The sequence below is a fragment of the Schistocerca cancellata genome, chromosome 5, assembly GCF_023864275.1.
Source record: "Schistocerca cancellata isolate TAMUIC-IGC-003103 chromosome 5, iqSchCanc2.1, whole genome shotgun sequence".
NCBI lineage: Eukaryota > Metazoa > Arthropoda > Insecta > Orthoptera > Acrididae > Schistocerca > Schistocerca cancellata.
In genome coordinates, this window is record NC_064630.1 from 308,129,418 (window position 1) to 308,150,422 (window position 21,005).

Here is a 21,005-nt window from a genome sequence, read left to right on the forward strand (position 1 = left end):
GCAGAGGGACAATGGACATGTACTAAAACAGATCGAATTATAAAACCCACCCTCACGAATAAAATGTAAAACTAAAGCTGCTGTTGAGGCATTGTCACTCAACACCAAAGGTAGGGTGCTGGGAAAGTTAGAAGTCCACTGCAGAGCAGCTAAAAGTGGGCAGTCCAGCAAGAGGTGCACAACCGTCATTTGTGAGCCACACCGATACTGAGGTGGGTCCCTGCGATGCAGGAGGTAACCATGCGTTAGCCATGTATGGCCAATGTGGAACCGGCAGAGGATAACTTTATTCCTTGTGAGATGACCACAAGGAAGACTTCCACACATTTGTAGTCTCCTTAATGACATGCAGTTTGTTGTGCATACTGTTATGCATTCCACCTCCCAAAGCTGAAAACCCATGCAGCACAAAACAGAACGCAGGTCAGTTTCGGAGATGCCCATCTCCGGAAGCGGTTTCCGCATAGCCTGTTTGGCCAGCCTGTTGGCAATTTCATTGCCTGGGATTCAAATGAGTCCTGTGATCCACACAAACAACACTGAATGATGGGACCATTCCAGGGTCGAGATGGACTCTTGAATGGATGCCACCAAAGGATTTCGAGGGTAGCACTGGTCGATAATTTTACACTGCTTTAGTAGTCAGTACACAGTAGAAATGACTCACCAGGGCATGAGATATGGTCACCAGCTCTGCTGTGAAAACACTGCAGCGATCTGGGTAGGAGTGCTGTTCAATACGTCCTCCAAGAACATACGCAAAGCCTATGTGACAATCAGCCATTGAGCCATCTGTGTAAACCACTTCATGGCCCCAGTACATGTTGAGAATCGAGAGGAAGTGATAGTGAAGAGCTGCAGGGTTAATGGAGTCCTTAGGGTGATGCAAAATCTCCAGAAGGATCTGTGGCTTAGGTGTACACCATGGAGGTGTACATGAATGGGCCTTGAGGAGAGGTAGTAATGGGAAGGACTCCAGTTCAGAAAGGGACCAGATGCAAACCACAATCTTAAGACAGTGAAGGCTTCCCAGTCTGCCTTGTTTAAAGCCAATCTGGGTAGGCATCCATGGGCATGATGCCGGGGTAGTGATAGAAAGATGGAGAAGTGGTCACAACCACACAGGTTGTCATGTGCTCTCCAATGGGTAGATGGGAGAAGGCTAGGACGGCACACCTAGAGATCAATGGCCACGTATGTGCCATGTGCCACACTGAAATGTTTGGGGGTAGCCATACTGAAATGTGTGGAGGCACCTGTATTTTAAAGGCAGAGGTTGAGTTGAGACAGTAAATTTACAACCTCCATACATCGGCCAGTAAGCATGGCACCATCCCACAAGGTGTTACGTGCATTAAAATCTCCCAAAAGTAGTAAAGGTTTAGGGAGTTGATCAATCAGTGCAACCAATACGTTCAGGGCTACTGAGCGATTTAGAGGAAGATATTCATTGCAGGCAGTTGTTCCTGTGTTGTCCTTATCCTGACAGCCATAGCTTCAGGAGGGCATTGAAGGGGCACAGGTTCACTACATACTGACTTCAGATCATAGACGCAAACTCATCTGACACAGTATTATAGTTGCTACGGTTCCTGTAATATCCACTGTAGCCACAGGGGGCAGGGGTTCGCATTGCCGGGAACAAGGTTTCCTGGAGGGCAATGCAGAAGACAGATGTAAAGCTTAACAGTTTCCATAGATCAGCTAGGTGGTGGAAAAAACTGTCGCAATTTCACTGGAGGATGACGAGATAGTGGGACTGGGAAGGCATGAAACACTCATTGAGGCAGTCTATGCCTCAGGGTCACCTGCTGCCACCAGATGAGTACCTGTGCGATCAATATCTAATGTGTCCGAGGGTCCAGCGAGATCTAGGTCCTTTGTGGATGCCAGAATCTCCACCTCATCCTCAGCCACAGAGCTTATAGGTAGTGGTGGTGTGGGTGCCATTGCAGTGCCTTGGTTCTTGTGGGTCTCTTTCTTTTTAGGTTTCTCTTGCTGCTCCTTAGGTTTGCCCAGTTGGGAGGACTTCACTGATTCAGTCTCGGGGACTGGGAAGGACCGTGAAGCTCTACAACCAGCTACCTGCAGTTGCTTCAGCCACTGGCAGGTGTCAGCTTCGCCACTGGTAGGAACCTGGGAATGGAGTGTCCCAAGGGATCCCTTCCTGGTGAGAGGAACTGAAGAAGACTTACACTCCTCTGGCTGGGAAGTGGGGACTGATGTCCCTGATTAATTTTTTTTTCTTTGGGGGGGGGGGGGGGGGGGGGAGGGTTGCTTCTGAAGTGGGTTGTGCAGGAGCAACAGGGAGGGAAGTGTTAATTTGAGAAAAATGACCATTTTCTAATTTAACATTTTTTAATTTAGCCAAATGATACTATCATTACTGAAAATGATTTTGCATTTGGAGGAAAGGTGACAATTGTGAAAGAATTTGCTAATATGAGACAGCTAGATTCTGATTAAATTAAGTGCTCAGCTTTGTTAGGAAGTATCAGAACTTAGTCCTCCCAGTACCTGAGGCACAGAGCATGACAATAAAACATTGTCAAGAATCCTTGATTTTGGAAGTGTTAATTTCAAGTTTGAGTGTATGTGCTTGTGGGGCAATAATAATTGAAGTCGAGTAGCTGTTTCATCTATATTAATATGATTACTTTCTTTGCCAAATTCTCTTTCATTCATTCTAATTAATTGTCCTTCAAACCAAGCAGCATTACTATGAGGCTAGGTTTCAAACACTGATGGCTGATTCCTGATTTTCGATACCATGGGTATCCTAATATGCGACAGTATTGCATATTGGGACACACTATCTCATATACCTTCAGCCTGTCACGCTAGTAGCTCATACTTTTACTAAATGGTTTGACAATTTTATGAATTTTATGAATTTTTAGAAGCCATCTGGTGGTGATCTTGATGTGCTAATACTTTATAGGCATAGGACACAAAGCAAGAGAAAACCACGTCCACATCACCTCCACGTCCACATCATTACTCAATTCAGCACACAAAATGCAGCTTCTTGGGTGGAATTCTTGGTCCCCTTTAAAATGGGTCATCTCCAAGAAATGGAAACCTTGTGAATAAATAACCTAGGCAATCTCATTTTTAATTACAAGGTTATTTGGAGTGGTCTACTTGAGAGCAAGAAAAATAAAAAATGCTATAAATGTCCTCTTCCCCAATAACAGGAGTATACTTAAGAGGCAATGACTATTCAGTACCTCAGGAGTTTGACCTACAAGATGCAAACAACTGAGTAAATATGAGGCCAAAAGATATCCAGCCAGGTACAAAAATCAGCAAGTCACATGAAGAGCCATCAGCTATAGTAAATTAGCACAGTCAATCTGTTGAGTAGTTAATATATTCTCCATGACCTTTGAAATAATTCAAAGAAAATGCTGCTGTAGAATCAAGGGAGACTGAAGCGAAAGTTTTGTTAATGAAAAGAAAAAAAAGGAGGAAGGGGGGGGGGGGGTGGAGAGAGAGAGAGAGAGAGAGAGAGAGAGAGAGAGAGAGAGAGAGAGAGAGAGAGACAGGAAACAATCTTCCAGTCATTCGGAGTCTGATGATAAGAACTTAACTGAGAACAATCCTTCAAGTGTGCCACCTGAAGACGATGCTGCATATTCTGCAGTGGTCAAACCTCTGAAGACTGGTAGAGATATGGTCGAAGTATGTGGAACGCAATCCTTGGTGGCCTAAAGAATTTTGAATTGAAAAAGGGCTTTTGCATACCCTGACTGCATTTCTTTTGCACAATAAACACAGAAAATGTTAGAGATGCACTAAGTACAACAACATAATTACTTTATGGTTTACCTGTTCTTATATTGGTCGATATTTAGTGTTTTCTCTGATGTTCCCATATTAGGACACCCATTATTTCCATTCAAATTAGCTTGTTTCTACTTTTTTCATATTTACATGTATTAAATAGTAGTAATCCATACATATTATGAGAGTGCACATGTGTGTGCATGTGGAGGGGGGGGGGGGACAGGCATTATGTTTAATACATTTATTATTAACTACTGAGACACCCCTACAACTGAGTCAACTAGAGAAAATCTGACACCTGGCTGCACCTTTGACAGCTTTCAACTGTTAAGTGTAAATGGTTGTACAAAATCAAAGCTTTCTATTAGCTATGGAGAGGTGATACTAGAGAGATGTTTGCAAAAATTGTATTGTAGACACACTAAGCATCTGCACCAAGTGTACAGAAATTGTCTGGGATCATGTTTCCTTATTTGTATGCTGTACTTATACATTTGTACATTATGCCTATTTCTTTGTATGACTTTCTTAGTTTCAGAAGTGTTTTCATGAGCACATGGAAATTTAATTTCTTCAGTACTTCACTACAAATGAAGTTCACTTTTTATTTTTGTGTCTAATAGAAAATTGGCAAAGAAATACTTGGGCAATGCTGGGTTTCTAAGCTAGTTCAATAAATAAAATGAAAAGTACAATGATTCCACAGATTTCCACTAACAAACACACAATCATGACGAAGACGAGTAATGCAAGACAAGGAAAATTTCGCATCAGGTATGAGGCTAGAACAGCCTCATAAATTGCAGCATAAATTGCCTGCCTCATTGAATGTGGCATGCAGGTGGTCACACATGTCTCATCATCAAACACACTTCCATGTTTCCAACACCAGATCCCACAGTTGATCAAGTGAGCATGGGGATGGTTCAAAAAATGGTTCAAATGGCTCCGAGCACTATGGGACTCAACTTCTGAGGTTATCAGTCCCCTAGAACTTAGAACTACTTAAACCTAACTAACCTAAGGACATCACACACATCCATGCCCGAGGCAGGATTCGAACCTGCGACCGTAGCAATTGCGCGATTCTCGACTGTAGCACCTAGAACCGCTTGGTCACCCCGGCCGGCCATGGGGATGGTGTCAGCCAGTCTAAGTTCATGTGACACTTCATTTTGGCCAACAAATTTTTAGTAGCATTCAAGTCTGTCACTCAAACAGGCTAGTCAATCAGATCAATGTCAGCTTGTTATGAAAACTATTGCTGAATGAGTCGACCCATATGAACTGATGAGTGGTCTTGCTGGAACTGGACGACTCCACTGAAATAGTACACTGAAGTTTGACACCATTGTATGTTTCATGATGTGCACATACTGATCTGCGGTGATATGATCATAAATTCGATGAAGTATCCGTGCCCCATCTGATGACACCCCCTAATTGTCAACAAAACGGGAGCTGGAGATATCCATCGGGAGACAGGCCTTTATAGGGTTAATGTCTAAAGCAAGGAGGATGACGCTCAGGACGGAACACTGAGGCACACCATTTTCCTGAATAAACGTGTGACAAGGCAGAACCCAAACGCACCTTGAAAAAGTCTGTCTTGTAAAAATGCCCAAAGGAAACAGGCAAGGCACCCACATAAGCCCCATGTGTAAAAAGTATGGAGGATACCAGTTCTCCAGCAGGTGTCATAGGCCTTCTCCATGTCGAAAAACCCGGCCACAATCTGGGATTTCCACAGAAAACCGTTCATGACATGGGTGGATGAAGTAACAAGACGGTCAACTGCAGAATGCCACGCTCTAAATGAACACTGTGCATTAATTAATGAATTGTGAGACTCAAGCCACCACACCAGATAGGCATAAATCATACATTCCGTCACCTTGCAAATGCTGCTGGTAAGAGAGATGAGGCAGTAGCAAGAAGGAAGGTTTTTGTCCTTACCGGGCTTAGGTATGGGTATGATAGTGGTGGCGTCACACCATCATCCGGTAAATTTGCCCTCTGTCCAGATACGCTTGTATATGTTAAGCAGAAAGTGCTTGACTGCAAGAGAAAGGTGGTGGAATATCTGAATGTGGATGGCGTCTGGCCCTGGGGCGGAGGTTCGGGATGAACTGAGAGCATGATCTAGCTCCCTCATAGTAAAAGCAGCATTGTAGCACTCACAATTCGAAGAAGCGAAGGGTATGACCCGAGCCTCCTCTAATTGTTTCCAATGGAGGAAGGCAGGGTGGATAATTGGAAGAGCTAGAAACTTCCACAAAATGGAAACCCAAGGTGTTGGAGATAGCAATAGCGTCCACAATGATATCGTCAGCTACTGGCAGGCCATAAATTGGGGAATGAATCTTGGTCCCAGAGAGCCATTGGAGGTTGGCCCACACAACAGAGGAAGGTGTGAAACTGTTAAAAGAAATAGTGAATGAAATCCAGCTAGCTCTTTTGCTATCCAGAAGAATGCGACAAGAGTTTGCAAGCATTTGTCTATAATGAATGCAGTTTTCCATTGTAGGGTGTCTGTTAAAAACATGGGGACCACGTCTCCATACACAAACTGCATCGTGCCATACCTCAGCCACCAAGGGACTGGGACATGACGTGGTAATGATTAAGTGTGAAGAATGGAATGTTCTGCAGCAGTAAGGATAACTTCAGTGTGGCAGTCCACTTGGTCATCACATGTGGGGAAATCTTGTTCTGCGTAGGTCGCCAGGGAGGAGTAAAGCTGCCAGTCAGCCCTCATAAGCTGCCATTTGGGTATGCACGCTGATGGGGTAGTAGTCAGCAAATGGAGAGCGTACAGGAAATGGTCGCTCGAGTAGGTGTCCAAAAGAACGGACTACTGAAGACAAAGAGCAAGCTGAGCAGTGCAAAATGATAAGTCCAAATGGGAATAGGTATTGTAGCAGGACTTTGGATTTCACCGCACTGCACTCGTTCCCTCAGACATGAATTGTGCTGTCGCAGCGGTATGAGTGCTCGACGGCAGAGAAAATACTAAAATTGTAACTTTTTTGTTTTTCTATCCGTTTCTTGTTTGTCTCTTGATAGCCAAAGCTTAAGACAGACGTGATCTGATGAAGACGTTAAAAAAAACTTATTAGCTAGTCTTGATCTGATTTTAATGTGTAGACATATTGTGGAAGTTGTTAAGAAATTCGGACGATGGAAGTAGCAAAGTAAATTAAATTGCATACAGTATCAAGATGATTTTAATTGGTATAAATTAGTGATTCCTGGACGATTGCAAGATTTTGGAGCAGACTTTTCACGCCAAAATGAAGGAGATTTTTGAAGACCTGGACGCCGCATGAAAGAAGACAAGTTAACCTGGTAAAGGATGAACTCTTATCTACGCCACTTCCCCTGTCAGTTACATTTTGTTATTCTCTGTTTCTTTTCAATAATTTTTGTAGTGGAAATTGGTTTAACTTTTGCTCAAAAATGCCACAAGGATCACCCCAACTATAGCTTTTCTGTAATATGAAGTCTGATCTGCATTTGTTTCTTTCTTTCCCTTTTTTCACAGTCATTAACAATTTTTTAAAAAAAAACATTTTCACTTACGATTTCTTCCGACATTTTCAACCTTATTTCTTTTTCTTTTCTTCTCTCTTTTCTTTTTTTATTAACTACTACAGTATGCAAGGAGTTAGAAAGGAAAGTGGGTGCTCCAGTATTAAGGCAGAAAAGGTTAAGTTGGTTAAGATGGTCAGCCAAGAGGGCACCTCTCTGACAGGTCCTGGGAGAACCACCAAAGAGGATGATGCGCATTATAGTCGCCCAGTAGCAAACATGGGGGAGGTAGCTGCCCAGTAAGCTGAAGGTAGCAATGATACATAGCAGCACATCAGATTCAGAATGTACGGCTGGACTGTGTTAACTGCATAGCCTGCTTTGAGCTTGGACTTTTTTTTTTTTTTTTTTTGTGGTTTTAGGGCGCACAACTTCAATGGTCATTAGCGCCCTGACTACTCTAAGAATGCAATGCGAGGCACATGTTGACAACAACAACTAAAAGGGAAAACACGATAAAAGACAGACTGACAGGCATAGAATTAAAAAACAGCATCATCAAATGTCCTTAGAGAGGTTTGTCTAATGGATAAAACAAAGAACACGAGCTGCTGCTCGTGGGTCATCCGCTAAAATGGCATCGAAAGTACTTGGCAGGTTAAGATCTAGACGCAGTGTGCTAAAATCTGGACAGGACATTAAAATGTGTCGAACCGTCAGCAAGTGCCCACATGGGCAGAACGGCGCCGGCGCAGCCATCAGCAGATGGCGATGGCTGAACCGGCAGTGTCCAATTCTTAACCGGGCCAACACTACCTCCTCCCGCCGAGAAGGGCGTGAGGAGGACGTCCAAGCCACGGGAAGAGGTTTTAAGGCCCGAAGCTTGTTGTCTAAGTGCAGCCCAATCGGCATGCCACAGCGATAAAATGCGCTGACAAATGACCCTGCTAAAGTCGGATGAAGGGACACAACAAGAAGCTGTCCGAGGCTGGAGGACCGCAGCCTTGGCCGCACCATCTGCAGCTTCGTTCCCAGGGATAACGACATGGCCAGGAACCCACATAAAGCTAACCGGAGAACCGACGTCCACCAGCTGCTGAAGAGAGCGTTGGATCCGGTGTACGAAAGGGTGAACCGGGTACGGATCACTGAGGCTCTGGATGGCGCTCAGGGAGTCGGAGCAGATGACATAAGCAGAATGTCGGTGGCGGCAGATGTAAAGAACAGCCTGGTAGAGGGCAAAGAGCTCAGCTGTGAAGACCGAACAATGGCCATGGAGCCGGTATTTGAAACTTTGTGCCCCGACAATAAAGGAACACCCGACCACGTCATTGGTCTTAGAGCCATCTGCATAAATGAAAGTCATGTTGATGAACTTCGAACAAAGTTCCAAAAAACGGGAGTGGTAGACCGAACCGGGGGTAACCTCTTTTGGGAGCAAGCTGAGGTCAAGGTGAACGCGGACCTGAGCCTGGAGCCAAGGTGGCGTGTGGCTCTTGCCCACTCGAAAGGTTGCAGGGAGTGAAAAATTAAGGTGTTGAAGGAGGCGACGAAAGCGAACTCCAGGGGGTAGCAGGGCAGAGACATACAACCCGTAGTGACAGTCGAGAGAGTCGTCAAAAAAAGAACGATAAGACGGATGGTCGGGCATTGACAGTAGCCGACAGGCATACTGACAAAGCAGTATTTCGCGCCGGTAGGTGAGTGGCAATTCGCCAGCGTCATCATGAGGACTCTCTACGGGACTAGTATAAAATGCTCTGATCGCAAGTCGTAAACCCCGATGTTGTATGGAGTTGAGGCGGCGTAAGATGGATGGCCGTGCAGAGGAGTATACGAAGCTCCCATAATCCAGCTTGGAGCGGACGATCGACCGATATAGACGAAGTAGGACGGTTCGATCCGCTCCCCACGACATACAACTGAGAACACGGAGGACATTTAAAGAACGGGTACAACGGGCGGCCAAATATGTCACATGTGGAGACCAGCTAAGTTTCCTGTCAAATGTAAGGCCTAAAAATTTGGTTGTCTCCACGATTGGGAGAGCAACGGGACCGAGTCGTAAGGACGGTGGGAGAAACTCTTTGTAGCGCCAGAAGTTAATACAGACCGTCTTCTCGGCAGAAAAACGGAAGCCATTGGCGACACTCCAGGAGTAAAGACGGTCAAGAGAACGCTGAAGACAGCGCTCCAGGACACGTGTACACTGCGCGCTGCAATAGATGGTAAAATCGTCCACGAAAAGGGAGCCTGTCACATCAGCTGGGAGGCAACCCATTATTGGATTGATCGCGATGGCGAAGAGAGCGACGCTCAAAACTGAGCCCTGTGGCACCCCATTCTCCTGGCGAAAGGTGTCGGACAGGACAGAACCCACACGTACCCTGAACTGTCGATCCATTAAAAAGGAACGAATAAAAAGAGGGAGGCGACCGCGAAGGCCCCATGTATGCATGGTGCGGAGAATGCCCGCCCTCCAACAGGTGTCGTAAGCCTTCTCCAAATCAAAGAACACAGCCGCGGTCGGGCGCTTCCGCAAGACGTTATTCATAATGAAGGTCGACAAGGTAACCAGATGGTCAACAGCAGAGCGGCGCCTACGAAATCCACATTGTACATTGGTAAGTAGGCGTCGAGACTCGAGCAGCCAAACCAATCGAGAATTAACCATTCGCTCCATCACTTTACAGACACAGCTGGTAAGCGAGATAGATCAATAACTGGAAGGCAAGTGCTTAGGAATCGGGACAACAATAGACTCGCGCCAGCATGCGGGAACATGTCCCTCAATCCAGATGCGATTATAAGTACGAAGAAGAAAACCTTTACCCACAGGAGAAAGGTTCTTCAGCATCTGAATATGAATAGAATCAGGCCCTGGAGCGGAGGACCGTGATCGGGCAAGTGCGGTTTCGAGTTCCCGCATGGTGAATGGGGAATTATAACTTTCACAATTCGAGGAGCGGAAGTTAGGTGGCCTAGCCTCCTCTGCCTGTTTGCGGGGGAGGAAGGCAGGGTGGTAATGAGCGGAGCTCGAAACCTCTGCGAAAAAGCGGCCGAAGGCATTGGAGACAGCCTCAGGGGCCACAAGGACGTCATTCGCGACCTTCAAGCCAGAAACTGGTGAGTGGACCTTAGTGCCAGATATCCGGCGCAGGCTACCCCAGACAACCGAAGGAGTAAAACTGTTGAAGGTGCTTGTGAAAGCAGCCCAGCTGGCTTTCTTGCTTTCTTTGATAATACGACGACACTGAGCACGTAATCGTTTATAATTGATACAATTCGCCACTGTAGGGTGGCGTTTAAATGTGCGTAAAGCACGTCGACGAGCACGTGAAGCATCTCTACATGCTGCGGTCCACCAGGGGACCAGTACGCGACGTGGAGAAGAAGTAGGGTGAGGGATGGAATATTCAGCAGCAGCGAGAATGACTTCCGTGAGATGTACGACCTGACGATCGCAGCTTGTGAAGGTTTGATCCTGAAAGGTCGCCCTGGAAGAGAAGAGCCCCCAGTCTGCCTTGGAGATGGTCCAACTAGAGGAGCACGGAGAGGGGGTATGCTGCAGGAGATGGATAACACACAGGAAGTGGTCGCTCGAATATGTATCAAAAAGTGCATACCACTCAAACCGGCGTGCAAGTTGGGGAGTACATATAGAGAGGTCTAAATGGGAATAGGTGTGAGATGTGTCCGAAAGAAAAGTAGGGGCGCCAGTATTGAGGCAGACAAGATTGAGCTGGATGAAAAGGTCTGCTAACAAGGAGCCCCTCGGGCAGGATGCTGGAGAGCCCCAAAGGGGATGGTGGGCATTGAAGTCTCCAGTTAACAAAAATGGTGCAGGTAGCTGAGCAATAAGTTGCATCATGTCTGCCCTGGTAACGGCAGATGACGATGGAGTGTAAACGGTACAAAAGGAAAACGTAAAAGTGGGGAGAGTAATGCGGATGGCAACTGCCTGCAGGCCGGTCTGCAACGTGATGGGATCGTAGTAAATATCATCCCGGACCAGCAACATAACCCCTCCATGAGCTGGGATACCTACCACAGGGGGTAGCTCAAAACGCACAGAGGTGTAGTGTGCCAAGGCAATTTGATCGCATGGGCGTAGCTTCATTTCCTGGAGGGCTACGACGAGCGGACGGTGCAAGCGGAGCAGCAACTTCAAGTCCTCTCGGTTGGAGCGAATGCTGCGAATATTCCAGTGAATAAGTGCCATCGTAAGAAAAGGAAGATGAAGGAAGGGGTCACCTCGAAGGCCGCTGAGGGCCTGGCTTCGAGGGTGCACTGCCGCCGCTATCAGTAGGCTGACAGTCATCGTCCATTGGGTCTATAGGCTCATCGGCCATCTCGGGAGGATGGCCGAGAGGGGGAGCTTCCTCCGCCGGTGAACGGCCAGATGTACGGCTACCAGCGGGGCGGCCAGGCGAAACGGATGACGGCCTGGGGCGGCAACCGCTAGGGTGGCGCAGGAGAAGAAATGCGCCGTGGCGGAGAAGGAGAACTGTGCTTCCCATGAGCCTTTTTGGAAGGACGTTTGGTGGAAGTACCGGTCGAAGGCTGGGAGGTCGAGGTACGTAGGAAGTCTGCACGGGATGGTTCCTTCTTGAAGGCCCGTGCATCTGACTTCGGGGTCTTCGTCTTAGCAGAAGCTGATGAAGGGGCTGGTGTCTGTGGGGTGATGGGAGGAAGAGGAGACGTCGACCGCGCGATCTTAGCACTGGCCGAACGGACGACCGTGGTGCTGAAGGTCAGATCGCATGTCTGGGTTGCTACCTCCCTGGTAGTCCGAGGAGAGGCAAGGACAGTACTGTATTTCCCCGCTGGGAGCAGCGCGGGCTTCCTACTAGCCAATAGCTTGCGAGCAGCCGAGGTGGACACTTTCTCTTTGACCCGAATTTCTTGGATACAGCGTTCTTCCTTATAGACAGGACAGTCGCGGGAGGATGCGGCATGGTCACCCTGACAGTTCACACAACGAGGAGACGGAGGTGGACAGTCACCCTTATGGGCATCCCTGCCACAAGTGATACATTTAGCCGCATTGGAACAAGACTGTCGAGTGTGATTGAAATGCTGACACTGGTAGCAGCGCGTAGGTGTCGGGACATAGGAGCGAACAGAAATAACCTCGTAGCCCGCCTTGATGCGCGATGGCAGCTTAACACTATCGAAGGTCAAGAAAAGTGTCCGGGTCGGTACAAGGTCATTGTTGACCTTTTTCATGACCCTATGGACAGCCGTCACGCCCTGCTCAGCGAGGAAAGATTGAATCTCCTCGTCAGTCAATCCGTCGAGGGAGCTAGTATAGACTACACCACAAGACGAATTCAAAGTTCGGTGGGCCTCCACCCGGACAGGGAACGTGTACAGGAGTGTGGCCCGAAGCAATTTTTGTGCCTGAAAGGCACTCTCAGTTTCTAGTAATAAGGTACCGTTACGCAACCTGGTACAAGATTTGACAGATCCGGCTATGGCATCTACGCCCTTCTGGATAATGAAAGGGTTGACAGAGGAAAAATCCTTTCCGTCCTCAGATCGAGAAACGACGAGGAACTGTGGGGCAGGCGGTAGTACTTTTGTCACTGGTGGCTGGTCACGTTTCCGTTGTTGGGCAGAAGTTGAAAGCGAAGGAGTAGAATCCATTGCGGAGGAATCCCCCATGATTGCCAGCGTCTCCGATGGCGCGCTCCTTCCTTGTGGGGACCCTCTCAGAGGGCACTCCCGCCTTAGGTGAATGTTTACACCTCAGGTCACACCTCCCGAGAAACAGACGGAGGGACCAATCGGCATGGTCAGAAGGTATCAGCTCAGGCAATCACCCCTCCCCAGGCCTGGCCTTTACCAGGGGGTACGCACGTGCCTTACATGTCTACCCAGGGCGGGGACTTACGCGTTACCCCGTCACCGGCTACGCGTGCGAACGCGTGGGTCGGCCTTCAGGCACGCACAGGGAGGAAGGAAGAAGAGGAAAAAGAAGAGAGAGAGGGAGAAAGAGGACAGACTGTCTCAAACGCTGAGGCGGAGACCAGAGAAGGCAAGGAGGAGAAGGCAAGGAGGAGAAGGCAAGGAGGAGAAGGCAAGGAGGAGAAGGCAAGGAGGAGAAGGCAAGGAGGAGAAGGCAAGGAGGAGAAGGCAAGGAGGAGAAGGCAAGGAGGAGAAGGCAAGGAGGAGAAGGCAAGGAGGAGAAGGCAAGGAGGAGAAGGCAAGGAGGAGAAGGCAAGGAGGAGAAGGCAAGGAGGAGAAGGCAAGGAGGAGAAGGCAAGGAGGAGAAGGCAAGGAGGAGAAGGCAAGGAGGAGAAGGCAAGGAGGAGAAGGCAAGGAGGAGAAGGCAAGGAGGAGAAGGCAAGGAGGAGAAGGCAAGGAGGAGAAGGCAAGGAGGAGAAGGCAAGGAGGAGAAGGCAAGGAGGAGAAGGCAAGGAGGAGAAGGCAAGGAGGAGAAGGCAAGGAGGAGAAGGCAAGGAGGAGAAGGCAAGGAGGAGAAGGCAAGGAGGAGAAGGCAAGGAGGAGAAGGCAAGGAGGAGAAGGCAAGGAGGAGAAGGCAAGGAGGAGAAGGCAAGGAGGAGAAGGCAAGGAGGAGAAGGCAAGGAGGAGAAGGCAAGGAGGAGAAGGCAAGGAGGAGAAGGCAAGGAGGAGAAGGCAAGGAGGAGAAGGCAAGGAGGAGAAGGCAAGGAGGAGAAGGCAAGGAGGAGAAGGCAAGGAGGAGAAGGCAAGGAGGAGAAGGCAAGGAGGAGAAGGCAAGGAGGAGAAGGCAAGGAGGAGAAGGCAAGGAGGAGAAGGCAAGGAGGAGAAGGCAAGGAGGAGAAGGCAAGGAGGAGAAGGCAAGGAGGAGAAGGCAAGGAGGAGAAGGCAAGGAGGAGAAGGCAAGGAGGAGAAGGCAAGGAGGAGAAGGCAAGGAGGAGAAGGCAAGGAGGAGAAGGAGGCAATGAGAAGGAGGCAATGAGAAGGAGGCAATGAGAAGGAGGCAATGAGAAGAAGGCAATGAGAAGAAGGCAATGAGAAGAAGGCAATGAGAAGAAGGCAATGAGAAGAAGGCAATGAGAAGAAGGCAATGAGAAGAAGGCAATGAGAAGAAGGCAATGAGAAGTCAAGGGAAAGAGTAAGGAAGACAGTGAGGTGGAGAAGAGCAAAGAAATGAACCAACAGAAGGAAGGAAGAAACGAAAAGTGAAAAACCAAAAAGACCACAATCATAGGTCGTGGAACCGTCCGTCTCCAGACGCAGGCGCTAACTACCCCCGTGAGGGGGATGGACTCCTTTTAGTCGCCTCTTACGACAGGCAGGAATACCTCGGGCCTATTCTAATCCCCGGACCCGCAGGGGGGGGGGGGGGGGGGGGGGAGCTTGGACGGAAGCACCACTATCAAATGTGAGGAAGAGAGTGAGGGTGGGTACTAAATACACAATGGATGGCAATGACACCCTGATCAGAGGGGTAAGATTGAATTTTAACCTGGGTTAGACTCTCTAGCAGCTTTGTGTAAATTACACCATGGGAAAAATTCAAAGTTCTATGGGCCTTGACACGAACAGGGTAACTGTGGAGAAGCGAGGCAGCAAGCAGTAGTTGTGCTTGAGCATCAGAAGCCGTCTCCAAGAGCAAAGTGCCATTCCATAATTGAGAGCAGGATTTCACAGGGCCAGCAATTGCATCAACACCTTTGTTAATAATCAACAGATTTACTGTGGCGAAGGACTGACGGTCTTCAGTATGCAAGACCACGAGGAACCGTGGTGCAGTGGGAAGGTTCTTTGAATCATTAGCCACATTACATTTACATTTTGTACACAGTGGGAAGATGATTAACTCATCATGAGGAATTCCCCGCGATTGCCAGCATCTACGATGGTGTGCTCCTCCCAACTGGGGGCCCCTGCACAAGGGGGTGCACCCGCCTTAGGTGATTGTTCACACCTCAGGTCACACCTCCGGAACACCTGACAGAGGGACCAATCAGCAATTGGGGAAGGTTGCAACTCAGGCAGTCACCCGTCCTTGGGTCTGGTCTGTACCAGGTTGTACGTGCGAACCTTACCTGTCAAACCAGGCTGGGAATTACGAATTACCCAGTCACCTGTTATGCATCAGACATGTGGGGCCTTCAGGAACACACATGGAGGAAAAAGAGAAAGGAGGATCCTGAAATGCTGAAGCAGACGAACGAAAGGAGAAGGGAAACAAATAAAGTAAAAGTAAAAGGGAAACAGATAAAGTAAAAGTAAAAGGGAAACAGATAAAGTAAAAGTAAAAGGGAAACAAAGTAAAAGTAAAAGGGAAACAGATAAAGTAAAAGTAAAAGGGAAACAGATAAAGTAAAAGTAAAAGGGAAACAGATAAAGTAAAAGGGAAAGGGAAACAGATAAAGTAAAAGGGAAAGGGAAACAAAGAAAGTAAAAGGGAAAGGGAAACAAAGAAAGTAAAAGGGAAAAAAGAGAAAAGAAAAGGAAGTGAAAAACGAAGGTGAGACTGTGCATACGTCAGCGACAGAATGCAGAACATTCCCAATAATACCTGAGACATGTTCCCAAGGGAGGGGAAAAAGAATAGCAAGAGGATAGACCTGCAGCACGGAATGAAAAAAAATGCTACGAAGGCTGGGGGCCCATGTTAGCCAAGCACGAACCTGCCAAAGTGTGCTGAGCCCCCTGGGGAGATGGGCTCTAATGCCAGCACTCCATAAGCAGTTGCTGGTGGTTTGCAAGCATCCAGGTAATTGGTCTCATTATTTGGTTGGACAGTGCTTAGAAACACACATTCCACAAAGGTGTCAACTAACATGCTGTCTTTCTGAGAAGATACCTTCCCTAAGTGCAAAACTCAAAGCTGTCCAGTTACCTCTGCCCTGCACCACTGCTTCTGGGCACAGCAAGGTTGAAAGCTGCACCTGGCTGCTGTTTCACGTGCACTGCAACCATCACACTGGATGAGTGGCAGGGCACTGTCTGTCTTGGTCCACATAAGCTGAGAAATTCTGGTAGTAAATGGCTGTTTGTCATACACCTAGCTGTGACAGTGTTTTATCATGTTTGGCGTACCTCAGCTATATTAACGGAGTGAGGTGGCACAATGGATAGCACATAGGACAATGAGAGTTCAAATTCACATCTGACTATCCTGACTTAGGTTTTCTGTTGTTTCCCAAAATTGCCCCAGGCAAATGCCAGTATCGTTCCTTTGAAATGGGCATGGCCAGTTTCCTTCCCCAATCTTTAACCATTCCAAGCTTGTGCTGCTTCTCTAATGCTCAAATGCTGCCATGCCACTACCATGTAACTAAACATACTTGCTCTTCTTTGTGTATTCAAGGGAAAAGCATCTCTGCCTATCAAACAAATGAAAGTAAGTATTACAATTTTATATACAAAATAATATGTGGCAGTTACATGCAGTCACAAAGGATCCAAAAGGTCTATCAGGAAAATTGGTACAATAAGAAGGAAACAAAGACACTGCTGAAAGTGTGTGTCGAAGTACCACTTGTGTGAACTTTACACTACTGAAAGTATCTGAACTTACTGAGATATGTAAACAGTTTTGTTTTGTTGACTGCATACCACCACCTGAAGTTGGTTATCCAGTGTTGCAATAGATTTTTGCTGTGAAGGTATGGCTTAGGACAGGTCATCTTGGTTGACCAGCTGCTATGAAGTGCGACTACTCTGAATAGTAACTGCCACGAAAGACTAAAGTGATATCTTGTTTTCAGAAATGTGTTCAACCTACTCCATTGTAGGGGAAACAAGTACTTACTGAGAATGTCAAATTGCGGCAGCCAACTGCGGATCATTACATTGGGGGGCTTTCCCGGCAAATCCTCTGCTTCCCATTTCCATATAACATGTTGAGGCAGTTCTGCAAAAGCATCCAAAATAGCTTTTCTTTTGCTTTCAGGGAATGTCTCAGAACGAACAGTTGATCCATATGTAAAATAGATGACACCATGCTTTGCTTCAATAATGAATTGCTCTATGTCCTGGAACAACAATTGGATGCAAATATTCAGAGACAGTTCATAGCAAGCAGAAAATTTTGTTTGCAATTCTTGGCAAAAATATTTCACAGAAGAAAATACTTTTATTGCAATATAGACATAGATGAAGTAATGCCAAAAAAATTACTTACAATTTCAACAACAAGCAAAATTAAAAATTACATTTCATTGGTTAAAATGGAGAATAGATCCATACTAAATAGCACATAGCTAGTTTATTATCAAGATCTGTTATATTTAAGTATATGTTGTTGTTGTGGTCATTAATTTAAAGACTGGTTAGATGCAGCTTCCACACTACTCTATCCTGTGCAGGCCTCCATCTCCAAATAACTACTGCAACCTACATCCATTTGAACCATAAATTTCTTATTTCCCCAGTTTGACTCATTTCAAATGCTTATATTTATTTCTTGTCTGACTTTTTATCATCCATGTTTCACTTCTGTATGTGGCTACTCTCCAGACAATCACCTTCAGAAAATACTTCTTAACACTTAAAATTTCCCATGCTTCCAAAAATGCCAACCTATATTTTATAACCAGTCTGCATTTTATAACCTCTCTACTCATCAGGTGTTTCGCAGCCAAAATAGAAAACTCTATCTGCTACATTTAGTATCATTTCCTGATCAAATTCCTCATCTCCTGATTTAATTCAACTACATTTCATTCCACATTTTGTTGATGATCACCTTACAATTTATTTTCAAGATATTCATTCTATCCAACTGCTCTTCCAGTTTCCTTGCTGTTTCTGACAGCAAACGTTTTTATTTAGTCTCCCTGATATTTTTGATTTCTTCTCCAAATTTTTCTTTTGTATCTTACTTCTTGCTCAATGTATGGATTGATCATCATAAGGGGTAGGCTACAACCCTATCTCACTCCCTAGTAAACAACTGCTACTATTTCATGGCTTTCAGCTCATAAAAGCAGTGTTTCCTGTACAAGCTCTTTATAACATTTCACTACTTATAATTTATCCTTGCCATCTTCAGAATTTGAAATAGTGTATCCAATCAACATTGTAAGAAGATTAATCTACAGGTGCTATAAATACAGGCTTTAACCTATCCTCCAAGAATAAGTCATAGGGTCAATATGCCTCTTCTAATCATACATTTCTCTGGAACCCACACTGATCTTCTGTGAGGCTGGCTTCAACCCGTTTTCCCAGTCTGTAAATGTGTGTCAGCATTTTGCAGCCATTACTTATCAAACAGACAGTTCAGTAATATTCACATCTGTCAGCACCTGCTTTCCTTGGTATTTTAATTATTACATTCTTCCTGAAGTCTGGGGGTATTCATCCTGTCTCATATAGCTTGCACACCAGGTGGAACCATTTTGTCATGGTTGGCTCTCCTGAGAATTTGAAATTATATCAAATGAAATCTTTGATTTGATAGAAAAGTGACCACTTTCAGTGTGCATTGGTGTGTGCACTATCCCAAAAGATCCCTGTCACTACTGGTGTCAGAGGGGATACCTTTCTTAGATTAGAGTCAAGAATCATGTGTCCTGTTGTCACAAGAGTTAAACAAGAGAAGATCCAAACAATGTTGAAGGAATAAAAATGCTGAAGGAAGCACAGGAAAGTAAGGTTAGCTTATTTCATCAGAATATTAGAAGACAGAGTAATAAGATAGAAGAACTTTTTGTCCATCTGGAAAATGTAGAGAGCTCTGAAAAGATAGACACCATGTGCCTATTTGACACCACATAATCACAGGGTTAGAGAAGCTTCTCAATGTAGAACTAATATTGGGCAAATGAGGAGCTGTTACATACTTTAAGACAAAATACAAGTTCACAGAATTGAAACAAGTAGACTTTGTAGTGATCTGCCTACAGAAGCTTGTGCTTGGGAATTAAAACTGAAAAATTGTTCATTTTAATAGTAACAATATTATGAAAAGGAAAGTTGCTGCTCACCATACAGCAGAGATGCTCAATCACAGATAGGCACAACAAAAAGATTGTCACAAATGAAGCTTTCAGTCAGTAAAAATAGGCCAAAAGTTTTATTTGTGACTATATATGTAAGCAAGCTTGCATCTTATGTACAACAAAGAGAATTAGCCCTTTTGCCAATCAAACTAGTAATGTACAATCCATACATGCATATAGCAACAGAAAGAATGAGTAGCAATGTTCTTATAAATATTATTGAGTTGTTTTCTGTAAATTCTCATTTTCAAAAAGACAACATATTCAGTTCTGAACATCTAGAGGTACTACACAAGCAGTAAGTGTAACATTGAGAAGAAATAATAAACAAGGTGAAAACATTAATATATTTACGTGCAATATTGATGAAATGTTTAATTGGGAAAAAAAATTTTGAACTCTTAAAATAAGCCAGTTCTTTATCTTTGGAAACAAGTGGAAGTCACTTCATGCAAGACTGGGGCTGTAGGATGGATGAGGGAAAATCTCACATTTGAATGAATTAAGGAATACTTTAGTGCAGTTTGCCATTTGAGGATGGGCATTGTCGTGCAAAAACAAAATTTTAGATGTTGGCTTTCCTTGGTGTTTGTTTTCAACTGCTCTTCTAAGGCTGTACAAAGTTTAACAGTACTGGGCAGATTTTTTGGTTCTCCACGTTTGAGAAAATCAACAAGCACACCTTGCCTATCCCAAAACACTGTCACCATCAACTTCCATGCTGACAAGGTTTGCAAACATTTTCTTGGTTTTTGTGGGGACCTTGTGTGCCCCTACTCCATGGACTGTAATTTTGTCTTGCAATTGGTGTGTTTCACCCAAGTCTCATCACTGGTTATGATTCGATCCATTAATCCTGCTGTTCTTTATGGTGCTCTGTAAGCATTTTGGCTACCCATCATGCACAAAATTTGCGGTAGCCTAGCTTTTGAGCTACAATTTTGAACAACAAAGTCCGCGAAACTTGTGGAAAAGAAAGGAAAAGTTTCATTATTGTGAAGTGATGGTTTTCAAGAATCGTTTCATCAACTTTAGTGACAAGATCATCAGTCACAATGCTTGGGTGTCCACTCTTCATCATGAACATTGGTTTGGCCATTTTTAAACCAAATGCACCATTTACAGATGGAACATTCACTCATTACGTTGTTTCTGTACACTTCACAGTTCATGATTAAATTTCTCTAGGTTATAGTTTTATTGCCAACAAAAACTTTATCACAGACTGCAACTCACAACTGGCAGGGTTTTCAATCACAGCACACATTTCAAATTTGAATATTGGAAACACCAGACACACAGAGATGTTCCTGCTGTCACGGATGGATGCCAACTGACCTGCTGAACATTCACATACCAAAATATACATGACGGTGCACACCTAGCAGCATCAGACAGAAATGTTCCCTACTTTCTGAATAGCCCTCATACTTCTCCTTTGAAGGCATTACCTACAAAGAAATCCGGGGTACCTCCACCTCACAGATGGCTACATCAGTACCTCCATCCATTTCACCAGCAATACCTCCACAATGACAGCTACCACCCATTCCATACCAAGAAGTCCCTTCCATACAGCCTAGCCACCCACACTCATCGCATCTACAGTGACGGGCGGCCCCTCACAAAATATACCAAGGTTCTCACTGAAGTCTTCACGCATTGTAATTATCTTCCCAATCTTGTACAAAAACAAATCTCCCGCACCTTACCTTTCCAGTCTGCCACCATGTCCCA

At 45.6% G+C, this 21,005-nt stretch overlaps 1 protein-coding gene across 1 annotated transcript in view; it reads right to left on the bottom strand.

Moving 5' to 3' along the window:
• The window catches only part of LOC126187634 (UDP-glycosyltransferase UGT5-like), a 147,289-nt gene that overhangs the window by 13,133 nt on the left and 113,151 nt on the right, over positions 1-21,005 (bottom strand). The window contains exon 3 of the mRNA XM_049928833.1: positions 17,075-17,297. Within this exon, the coding sequence (XP_049784790.1) occupies positions 17,075-17,297 (223 nt within the window). The remainder of the gene's footprint in view (positions 1-17,074; positions 17,298-21,005) is intronic.